The sequence below is a fragment of the Urocitellus parryii genome, chromosome 11, assembly GCF_045843805.1.
Source record: "Urocitellus parryii isolate mUroPar1 chromosome 11, mUroPar1.hap1, whole genome shotgun sequence".
NCBI classification, from domain to species: Eukaryota; Metazoa; Chordata; class Mammalia; order Rodentia; family Sciuridae; genus Urocitellus; species Urocitellus parryii.
This window is the reverse complement of record NC_135541.1, coordinates 20,169,183-20,181,196: the sequence shown is the minus strand read 5'-3', so window position 1 is coordinate 20,181,196 and position 12,014 is coordinate 20,169,183. Positions and strand designations below refer to the sequence as shown.

Below are 12,014 nucleotides of genomic sequence, written 5' to 3'. Positions count from 1 at the left end.
GGGTTCAATCCTCAGTACCACACAAAAATAAAATAAAGGTAATTGTGTCCAACTACAACTAAAACAAATTATTTTAAATTAAAAAAAAAAAAAAAAAGACACTGTTAAAGAGAAGAAAGAAGGGGCTGGGACTGTAGCTCAGTGGTGTGAGGCACTGGGTTTGATCCTCAGCATCATATAAAAATAAATACATGAAAAGATATTGTGTCAATTTGCAACTAAAAATATTTTTTTTAAAAAAGGACAAGCCAGCAGGGCATGGCGGTGCATGCCTATAATCCCAGCAGCTCAAGAGGCTGAGGAAAGAGGATCACAAGTTCAAAGACAGCCTTGATAACTTAGTGGAGGCCTAAGCAATTTAGGGAGACTGTCTCAAAATAAAAAGGGCTGAGGATGTGGCTCAGCGGTGAAATGCCATGAATTCAATACTGGTACCAAAAAAAAAAAAAAAAAAAAAAAAGACAAGCCACAGACTGGGAGGAAATGGGCAAAAGATCTCTAACCAAGGAAGATACACAAATGGCAAATAAGTACATGAACAGGTACCTAACATTGTCAGTCCTTAGGGAAATGCTAATTAAAACCACAATGCAGTGGGAAGCTGGAGGAAGATTCCAAGTTCAAGGTCAACCTCCACAAGTTAGTGAGGCCATAAAAAACTTAGCAAGACTCTGGCTCAAAATAAAAAAATATAAGGGCTAGGATCCAGCTCATTGGTAAAGCATTCTTTGGTTCAATCCTCAGTACCAAATAAAAGTAACAAATGTTGGCAAGGATGTGGAAAAATTGGGACCTTTGTGCATTGGCGGAAATATAAAATGGTGCAGCTGCTGTGGATAAACAGTTTGGCAGTTCCTCAAAAAATTAAAAATAGGGCTGGGATATAGCTGAGGTTTAGAGTACTTGCCTAGCATGCAAGAGGCTCTCGGTTTGATCCCCAACACCACTCATACACACACACACAAATTAAAAATAGAATTACCATGTGATACAGCTGTATACATAAGAATTGAAAGCAGGGTGTCAAAGAGATATTTGTAGACCCAGATATGTAGCAGCAATGTTCATAATAGCTAAAAGTTAAAAGCAACTCAAGTGTCCAAATGATAGATGAATGGATATTAAAAATGTGATATTACATATCCTGAAATACTATTCAGTCTTAAAATTTTGATATGTGCTACAACATGGATGAACCTTGAGGTCATTATGCTTAGAGAAAGCCAGTCATAAAATGAAAAATACTGTATCATTAGTCTTCCTAGAATTGTCAAAATTCATAAAGACAAAGGGTGCTTGCAAGAACCTGGGGGAAGCAGGGATGAAGACCTATGGTTTAATAAATATAGATGGAGCTTAACATTTGCAAGACAAAAAAGTTCTTGAGATATGATGATAGGTGCATAATAATATGAAGATACTTAATACCATTGGATGATATAGCTTACAATGGCAAAAAAAAAAAAGGCAGGGGAGTAAAAAATGAAGGTCAATATGTATGCTGTGTCTATTTTTCTACAACAAAAAAAAAAAATTAGGAAAAAAAATACTGTTTCAAGTGTTTCTAAGGATGGGAGCAACTGGAATGCATACAATGCTGGTAGGAATATAAAATGATACATTCATTCTGGAAAACATTTTGGTAGTATCTTAAAAAGCTGAGCACACACTTACCATATGATCCATTGATTTTTTTAACTTAAATCTCAGTACGTATAAACTTCAAAATAATTATGCTGGGCTGTGAATGTAGCTTAGTGATAGAGCACTCGACAAGCATGCTCAATGAAAAAATAAAAAATGCTATGAGAAGAAAGCCAGGCTCAGAGAAGAAGAGGTACACATTGTATGATTCCATTTTTTTTTCTTTAACAAAACTCTAGAAAATATAATTTATGGTGACAGCAGATCAATGGTTGTCTGGAATTGGGAGGGGGCAGGGAAAAAGGTAGAAGGGAAGAATTATAAAGGTACATGAAGGAATTTGGGGGTCTGAATCTTAAATTTAATGGTAATTTCATGGGTGTATACATCAAAACTTGAAAAACTATATACTTAAAGCATGTAAAGTATGGGATGAAATTGTAACTCAGTGTTAGAGCACTTGCCTAGCATGCATGAAGCCCCTAGATTCAATCCCTACTATCACAAAAAAAAGAAAAAGAAATCATTAATGTAAATGTAGAAATGAACAAGATGAAAAGGTTGAGAAAATAGTCTATCGAGTCTAATAAAGACAGAGGAAGAACAAGAAAAAAAAAAAAAAGGAACTTAGAAGATCAGTCCTCGAAGTCTCAATATTTAACAGGAGAAGGAGAGAACAGATAATATAGAGAGGAAACAATGACCCAAAACATGCAAGTAGACAGGCATGATAGTGCACGCCTGTAATCCCAGCTACTCCAGAGGCTGAGGCAGGAGGGTTGCAAGTTCAAGGCCAGCTTCAGCAATTTAGCAAGAGACCCTGTTTTAAAATAAAATGAAGAAGGGCGGGGGATGTAGCTCAGTGGTTGAACACTTGTCTCCTACATTATAGGCCTTGGGTTCTATCCTCAGTAACACACACAAAAAAACCTCAGAATTGAAGGATACATATCCCACATTAAAAGATCCAATAAGTAGCATAAGGAATGTGAGGGGAAAACAAGAACCAAAAAAGAAAGAAAGAAAAAACAAAACAACAACAACAACAAAAAAACCCCTCAGCACCAAGATATCTCAATAATCTGTACAAAATTTTAGAATACAATGGATAAAAAGAAGATCTTGGGGCTGGGGTTGTGGCTCAGTGGTTAGAATGCTTACTTAGCATGTGTGAGGCACTGGGTCAATCCCCAGCACATTAAAAAAATAAACAAAATAAAGGTATTGTATCCATCTATAATTAAAAATATTAAAAAAAAAATCTTAAGAACTTCTAGAGAAAAAAGTAGTAGGTCACATACAAGGAAATAATTAACAACAGACTTTTAAACAGTAATGCGTGCATGTACATCTTTAAATTTCCAAGGAAAAATGACTTGCAACATAGTGTTCTATACCAAACTATCAATCAAGTATTGGAATAAAATAATTTTTAGATGTGTAAGGACCTAAAAAAAAATTTTTAATCTCCTATGCTCCCTTTATTAGAAATTCCCTTCTTATCAATTCTTACCAAATTTTTGGTACTAAAACTAATTCTAATTCCAAATCTCTGGTACTAAAACCAAAGATTAAGAAAGAGAAAAACAAAGGATCTAGGAAACATAATTCAATCTAGGAGGGCAGCAAAGGCAAATCCTAGATGACAGCTCTGTAGCAGGGCTAAGAAACAAACAATGCAGATTTGAATAACAGAGTATTCTGAGAAGGAGAACTCCAGAAAAAAAAAAAAATTAGGAGTTGGTAGATAGATTACTGGTATGTTTGAGTATTTATGGAGAGAGAAGGGTAACACTGATTAGAACATAAGTTCATTAAATTCATATTCATTTTTTAAAAATAAGGATATATTCATATATACTCTTATTATAAAAATAATGAGGCAATTAACAACTCCAGAAAAAGGAATGATTTAAGAAAATGGAACTGTAAGACACTACTTGGCTTTGCAATGAACAATATTTATTTATTTGTAACACAAACAATAAACACTACCTTAACACCCATTAAGATAACTGCTACTAAAAAAACAAAAAACAAGTGTTGCAAAGATGGGGAAACATACTCTTGTACAATGCTGTTGGGACTATAAAATGATACAACTGCCTTACAAACACAGTATGGAGGTTACTAAAAATACATACGTACATAAAACTAACATATGATCCAGCAATCCCACTTCTGGATATATATCCAAAAAGAATATAAAGCAAGGTCTCAGAGATATCTGTAGACCCATGTTCACAGCAGTTCTGTTCGTAAGAGCCAAGAGGTGGAAGTAACATGAATGTTACTTCCAGATCAATGGATAAACAAGATGTGGTATACATATAAAAATGGAATAGCCTTAAAAGAGAAGAAATTCCTGTATATGCCACAATATGAATGAATCTTGTAGACATTAAGTGATATAAACTAGTACACACACACACAAATAAATAAATAAATAAGAAATCCAAATACTGTATGATTCCACTTACACTAGGGATAGGGAGGAGTGTAATTTTTGTATAATGGATATGGAATTTCAGATTTGCAAGATGAAAAAGTTTTGCAGATCTGTTTCACAACAATGTGCGCATATGTAATACTACTGAACTGTAGTGTTACATATTTAACCCTTTAAAGCTGGTTAAGATGAAGCAGAGTACTGGGCATGGTGGCACACACCTGTAATCCCAGTGGCTCGGGAGTTTAAGGCAGGAGGATCGAGAGTTCAAAGACAGACTCAGCAAAAGCAAGGCTCTAAGCAACTCAGTGAGACCTTGTCTCTAAATAAACTACAAAATAGGGCTGGGGATGTGGCTCAGTGGTTGAGGGCCCCCGAGTTCAATCCCTAGTACAAAAAAAAAAAAAAAAAAAGAGCAGGGTGTGGTGGTGCCTAAGTCTACTCCCAACTACTTAGGAGGCTGAGGCAAGAGGATCTGAAGTTTGAGGCCAACCTGGGAAACTCAGCAAGAACCTGTGTCAGAATGCTTACATAGAACATACAACAGCCTGGGTTCAAACTCCAAAACCATAAAAAAGGCAATAAAAACCCAATATGGCAAATTTTGCCAGATGTAGTAGTGCATGCCTATAGTTCTAGCAGCTTGGGATGATGAAGCAGGAGGACTGAGAGTTCAAAGCCAGCCTCAGCAACTTAGTGGGGCCCTAAGCAACTCAGTGAGACCCTGTCTTTAAATAAAATAGAAAAAAGGGCTGGGGATGTGACTCAGTGGTTGAGAGCTCCTGGGTTTAATTCCTGGTACCCAAAAAAAAAAAAAAAAAAAAGATGGCAAATTTTATGTTATCATTTTTAACAATTAAAAAAAACAACGGCATCATGAGAACAGAGCCAGTTTGAAATAAAATGAATATCAAAAAAAACTATAATTGATTATAATAATTTTTTAAAAATCCATGAGCACTGGAGATATAGTTCAGAGCTAGAATACATATTTAGCATGTGAAAGTCCCTAGGTTTAGTCCATGACCCAAGTAAGTTATTAAAAAAGAAAAAAAAAAAATACATGAGTTCACAGTGATATCTAAAAAAAAAAAAAAGTAGAATTAGGCCTGGTGGCACACACCTATAATCCCAGTGGCTTGGGAGGCTAAAGCAGGAAGATCGTGGGTTCAAAGCCAGCCCCAGCAACTTAGTGAGACCTTGTCTCAAAATTTTAAAAAAGGGCTAGGGATGTGGCTCAGTGGTTGAGAATTACTGGATTCAATCCCTAGTACCAAAAAAAAAAAAAAAAAAAAAAAAAAAAAAAAAAAAAATCCTTATCCAGGAATAGTACAGCACAGCTACCTGAGAGGCTAAGTCAGGAAGATGGCTTAAGCACAGGAGTTTAAGGCCAGTCTGGGCAACATAGTAATACTTTATTATATCAGAAAAAAGAGGGAAGGGAGGGAAAAAAGGATGGAGGCAGGCAAGCTGATAACTGTACTAGAAATGATATATTTAGAAAATAAGCATTTTCTATGCAACACCCAGTATAGTAGCTCATTCAGGCAAAGATCATCAATGAATGCTCAAATCATTAGGTAAATAGTTTGCTGGAAACAGGATATTCATATGGTACCAAAATATCACCCCACAAATGACTAATTACAAAGAGGAAAAATGTAATTTACATTGGAATTTCATGGCAATTAATGACCTCAACAATATTATTATTAATATTAGTGGAACAACCTGTCATTAGTGCCTCCTAATTTGATATAAGATGAATACCTAACAGCAGTTCTGAACTATTTCAATCCAACATCTTAATCTGAGTCTAATTCTGTTACTAGACCCAGCTTCTAGTTTACAGAAGTACAGGGAATGGAGGAACAAATTAAACACCACCAAGGGAACAATCAGACAAAATTTAAAATGTGGGACAATCTACAAAACAAATGACCTAAATTAAAAGAAATTAAGCAGACAAAAACTAAACATGGGAACCTTGATTAGATACTATTTGAACAAAGTTACAAAAAGACATTTTGGGACAAATGTGAAAACTGGAATATGGACTAGATATTAGATGATTTTAAGAAATAATGATTAAAAATAAATTGTCAATTAACATAAAAATGTTTAACCTTACTAATTATTAAAACAAAATGTTAAAATTTGCCTATCAATACTGGTGACAGTAAAAATTAATACAATTTTTTGGGGGCAGGACAATCTGGTAACATGTAACAAAAGTTTTTAAAATGTTTATATACTTTACCCAGCAATTCCACTTCTAGGCATTCATCCTATAGAAATAAGAGTTGTACATAAACATTTATTGTCCAGAATATTTACTACAGCAGTACTAATGAAAATGGACACAACCTAATTATCCAAGATGGAATAAATTATGTAACAGAACTCTTTGTAATCATTAAAAATCTTAATGTGGAATATTCAATGTGTAAAGGTCCTTAAAATGCATTAAGTATAAAGAAAGCGATTACAAAATAAGTTAATTTCCCTGTATATATTCTACCTTATAGGAAACATAATTATCAAAATGTTAACTTTATAGAATGAATTGGTAAGTGATTTTAATTTTTTTCTTTGTAGGAGAGAGATCACTGTTTCTAATAACTGAAAGAATAAAAAAATGGAAGAGCAAAGTTTTTTTTTAATAATCCTAGACAACAAACTAAGAACTACCACCTGAAATTACAGGGAAGCCAAGTCTGATCCACTATAAGGAATCTTTCCAATAATTAAGAGTTTTCAAAGCAATAAATGGCCTACCTCATGATAATGGGTTATGTATATAAGAACTTCGATCAAAGGCTGAATGGTCATTTGGCAAAGATATACAGAACAGATTTATGTGTTAGGAGATTAAGGAGAAGATCTTAATGATCCTTCCAACTAGAACTAATAATTTCATATAAAGTTTTTCACTAGTAGCAGAGATGCTAGGAAGGAATTTATATATATATATATATTTTTTTTTTAAAGAGAGAGTGAGAGAGAGGGGGGGACAGAGAGAGAGAGAGAGAGAGAATTTTAACATTTATTTATTTTTTTCTTAGTTCTCGGCGGACACAACATCTTCGCCTGCATGTGGTGCTGAGGATCGAACCCGGGCCGCACGCATGCCAGGCGAGCGCGCTACCGCTTGAGCCACATCCCCAGCCCTATATTTTTATTTTGTAGATGGGTTATTAAAACCCCATATGGCGCTAAATTAAACAAAAGAAAGTATGCCTACATTAGAATAATGGAGTTAAATGATGATTTATTACATTCTGTGTCAATAATATACACATTATTGATAAAGTAAAAGATGACTAACCCAATGGAAAGAATTCAGAATGAATTAACAAGAACTACCTTTCAATTTGCCCCCTACTAGTTTTCTGTGTCTAATAAGAATCTGAAGAATTAAACTTTTCCAAGGCAAAACAGCTCTAAATATCTCAAAAGAAACACAAGAGGTACTGTACTACTTTTTTTTTTTATTTAAAAAAAAAAAAAGATGAAGAATAAGCCATTCCCCCTTTTTAATATGTGTACAAAATTTTAAGACTTTAGATATATGACTACTGGGCAGTAGAAAGTGACACAAAAATTTAGTATCTGATGGGCATGGGGGTGCACACCTGTAATCTCAGCTACATGGTAGGCTGAGGAAGGATAATTACAAAGTCAAGGCCAGCCTGGGCAACTTAACAAGACCCTCAAAATAAAAAATAAAAAGGGGGCCAGACTCAGTGATAGACTGCCTTGCCAATAACCTTTGTATTGGGTAACTCAGTGGTAGAAGCCTGGGATTCAATCCTCAGCAAAACACACACACACACACACACACACACACACACACACACACACACACGTATCATCCTGGATTCCTGGAAGACAGATGGAAATGCTAGAAGCCTATGAAAATTTTAGAATGTCTGTGATGCTGAAAATCATTAGACGTCAGAAGAAATTCCCTAAAAGATCTAATTTTAATTTTTAAAAATTAATTAACTAATTTATATATTTTTGTGGTACTGGATATTGAATCCAGGGGCGCTCTTACCACTGAACTACATCCCCAGCTCTTTTTGAGACAGATTCTTACTAAGTTGCCAAGGTAGCCTTGAAATTTTAATCCTCCCGCCTCAGCCTCCAGAGTAGCTGGGATTACAGGTGTGTGCCACCACACCTAGCTAAAGATGTAATTTTTAAAAATAAAAATATTCTTTTAATATGTAAATGTTCTAACTATACAAAAGTATAGTATAATGAAGACCCAGGCACCTATCACTCAGCCTCATCTAGCTACATTTTGTTAAAGCTATAACATTTAATTTTCCAGGTTTGGGTTTTTTAATTTTCTTTTGAGATTTCAATACCAGATATCACACTATTTTACCTATAAAAACTTCAGTATGAAAAGATGAACTTTCTTGTTAACAATAAGTATTCAATAAATGCTGGTTACCAGGACTAGGAATTATTCTATGAATTAAATTTGCACTTATACATATAATCTCACAAGCTAAGCCTCATTATTCTCATTTGACAACTGAGTTTATAATGGGTCATAAGAACTTCGGAAAAAATAAGCAGTGGTGCCAAAATATGAACCTAGACTAGATTTTTATTTTTTCAACCACTAAGGTCTGCTGCCTTTCCACATAGTTATTCTAGCTGCACCTTGGACATATGTATAGGAGAGGGACTGGTAAATGAGGAAGAGGATGGAATGGAAAATATTCTATAATATGAGCAGTTGCTCCTTGCTTTTCCTGTGAAATTTTCTTTAAATGGGCCAAATGAGAAAAGCAAAATGTAAGTAGGTATCAGTACCAACCACCTGAGGAGGAGGAAAGTCACCTCACAGAAAGAAAAGTAATGATAAGGCCTTTTCCACAGAACTTGAATATAAACAAATCTAATTTGTCCCTCCCCACAATATGGGTGGAAAGGTGTCTTTACTTCCACCAGATATAAAAAAACAGTTTAAGAAAAAAAAAAAAAATCTCACAAGCAGAGGGTTGAAAAATCAGAATTCTTTCTCCATTGCACTTTTATTTGAATGTAATATGATTGTTTAACAAAATCGTGAGTAGAAACTACGAGGACCTGGAATAAAAATGTCTTCTGATGGATAATTTGGGAGTTTCACTACAGGCTTATAAAACAAACGACTAATACAAAGTCTTTTAAAAAGAAAGGGGGGTGTCTTCTGCTGAAGGAATGACAATCCCCCTAAAACCTTCCCTAGCAACTAACAATAATCTTAAGAGTAATTACTCATGTCTTTCTCTGGAACTTACCTAGGATATCCTCCTTCCTCATCTTCCACTCTTCCCAAATGCAATCAGGTGAATCCTTCATAGCTTCTACTGTATTTTTTAAATGCAACTCTTTGGAGAACTAACCAATAGTGCTTTTTCCTTCCCTGAACTATGAATTTCCAGAGGGCCAAGATCCTCTATAACTTCTCTTTACATTTCCAATTTATAATCTTCAGACCTAGCACCGCTGAAAGTAACCAAGAAGGGTTTACTGAATGAATAGGAAAAGAAGCCAAAGATGGCAGAATTTCGAGTGATCTGTAGGAAAAAGAGTTCTTTTTATCAGTGTAAAACCACCCTAATTTCTGTACCTTCAATTCTGCCCACAAGTTTCCCTTTAGGAATTTCCCCATTAACCAAAAGTTCAAGCTGAATGGTAACATGAAATATACTCTTGAGAGTTGGAGAAAGATTCAAACCACTTTGGTCTGCAATAGCCTATAATGAAATACGGAAAAATTAGCTTAAAGAATTTTGAAAATAATCAAATCTTTTATACAGAAAAAATAGCTTGAAGAATCTTGAAAATAGTCAAACCTTTCAGAAGCTTTCATTCAGAAGCCAGGATACAGGATGGTGTTTGAAATGCTTGCTTTTTTTACATATAAATGCTAAAGTCAACAGGGAAAATAAATAATTTCAAATTAACTAGTAAGGTCATCAAATTCTACTACTTTTCAGGCAAAAATAATTCCTAGCAAAAAAAGTAGAGGTCTGAGCTACAGCCCTCAGCCATGAGGGATGCACTCTTCATATATGGTAGTAATATGAGTCTGCTTAAACCTTTCCCTAATACCATTAGCCAAAGCACTCTGGGTGATTATCTGGCTAGGCAATCCCTTGAAATAAAAATCTTTGGGTAAGGAAGTATCTTTGTCACCAATTTAAGAAAAGTTTAAACAATCTCCCAATTTAAGATGCATTACACTTGAAAGAAAAAGTCCCATTGCATGTTTTATATGCCTTTCTTTCGTTACCATGTTACCTTGGTTAGAGTCCCCTGGATCTTCTATATGATCAAAGACACTCCTGAGATAAATTTGCTTCTGCTGTTCTAGATCTGATTGTGAAAACGTCGAAACATTAGTCCTTGAATAAAGCAAACCAGGAGGAAAAACAGTCCATTAGAACCATGAATATACTGCTCTGTAAAGAAAAGTCACATACTGCTAACTGTTAGAACAACCAAATTTCCAGAGGCAAAATTCTCTTTTAAGATCTAGTGACAGAAGACAGCATTAGTCATATAATATGAAGCAGAAATCGGGTATGAAACAAAGAGTAAAATGAAAAGAAGAAATAGATACAACCTCCTAATAAGGGATAGGAAGGTAAAGATTACCTAGTCCCTAGAGAAAGAAAGCTTTTGTTGAATAATTCAAGGTTAGTCAGGAAATAGCTAACTTCATAGAACCACAGAAAAGTTGAATGAGATAAAGACTGAACAGAACAAGCTAAATCTGGCAAGTAGGGCAATGGTGACCACAGCAAGAGCAATTTCTGGCCCTTGCTCATACTGATTGCACTGTATTAAAGCCAGTGGATAAAAAAGTCAGTAGATAAGATTATAAATTTATTACTGTTCCAAGTAATGTGATTTGTGTTCCTTTGGTATAATTTCCATTGTAAGCAAATCATAAGATTTCCCTCAATTATGCAAACAAAACAGAAAACTAGGATTGGGGAGGCAGTCAAAGGGGACTATATTTGTAATATTTAAAAATTTTAATGCAGAATAAATATAATATATAATCAATGTGTGAAAAAAATTTTTTTTTAATTTTCACCATAAGAAAAGTCAACCTGATTTCAACCAAAAAAAAAAAAATTTTCTAGTACATTTAATGAAAAGGCCCATGTACAGACACTGCCATCTCCTGGCAATAAGAAAATCAACTGAAAAGGCGACCCAAATATCTGCAACCCCTGACTAGAATTTTTCTCCAAGGACCTATGTACAAGTTGGCAGAGCTGACTGAGGAATTTTCTACATATTTACATGTTAACATTTTTGTTACTCTCTATGCTCCTATCATACATGTTACCAGGCTTCTACACAAGAGATCTTGCATTTACATTTACTTCTGTTTTTTAACCTTAAAAATAACCCTATGAGGTAGCAGAGAAGGTATCATGTTTTATTTTAACTGACATAAAAAAACCAAGATGAGAGATTATTTGACTTGCTCAGGATCACACAATCGACAGTACCAGAACTTCCAGTTTGCTTACTCCCATGTAAGGTCTTCTCCCATAATAAGGATATTGGGAAGGGGAAAAAAAATAAAAAAGAACCAACAGAAACCAGAATATTTACACTGTTACATTACCTGGTTTTGGTTTGTAGAACAGGAATGACTTTGCCCAGTCTTCTTTCACGGACTTTCATTTCCCCAGAATCCTTGTCAAGAATATCCTGGTTTTTTTTTGTTTGTTTTTTTCAGAGCAGAAGGAATGCAAAAGGAAGACAGTTTTCAGTTATAAGTTCTTTTTCTTCATTTAAGTTTCAGCTATAACATATAACTGAAAATAACACTTTATGGAAATATTTTTTAATTAAAGGTTAGAACTGAATAGCCTTGAACACTACTGTATAA

The 12,014-nt window shown here is 34.6% G+C and overlaps 1 protein-coding gene across 4 annotated transcripts in view; it reads right to left on the bottom strand.

Moving 5' to 3' along the window:
• Positions 1-12,014, bottom strand: part of S100pbp (S100P binding protein) — a 41,627-nt gene that overhangs the window by 19,457 nt on the left and 10,156 nt on the right. For 3 of the 4 annotated variants that reach the window (XM_026406802.2, XM_026406804.2, XM_026406803.2), the window contains 2 exons: positions 11,748-11,833; positions 10,403-10,506 (listed from right to left, as the gene is read on the bottom strand). In XM_026406802.2, coding sequence (XP_026262587.1) covers positions 10,403-10,506; positions 11,748-11,833 — 190 coding nt within the window. The remainder of the gene's footprint in view (positions 1-10,402; positions 10,507-11,747; positions 11,834-12,014) is intronic. The other variant, XM_026406805.1, reaches the window with a different exon arrangement.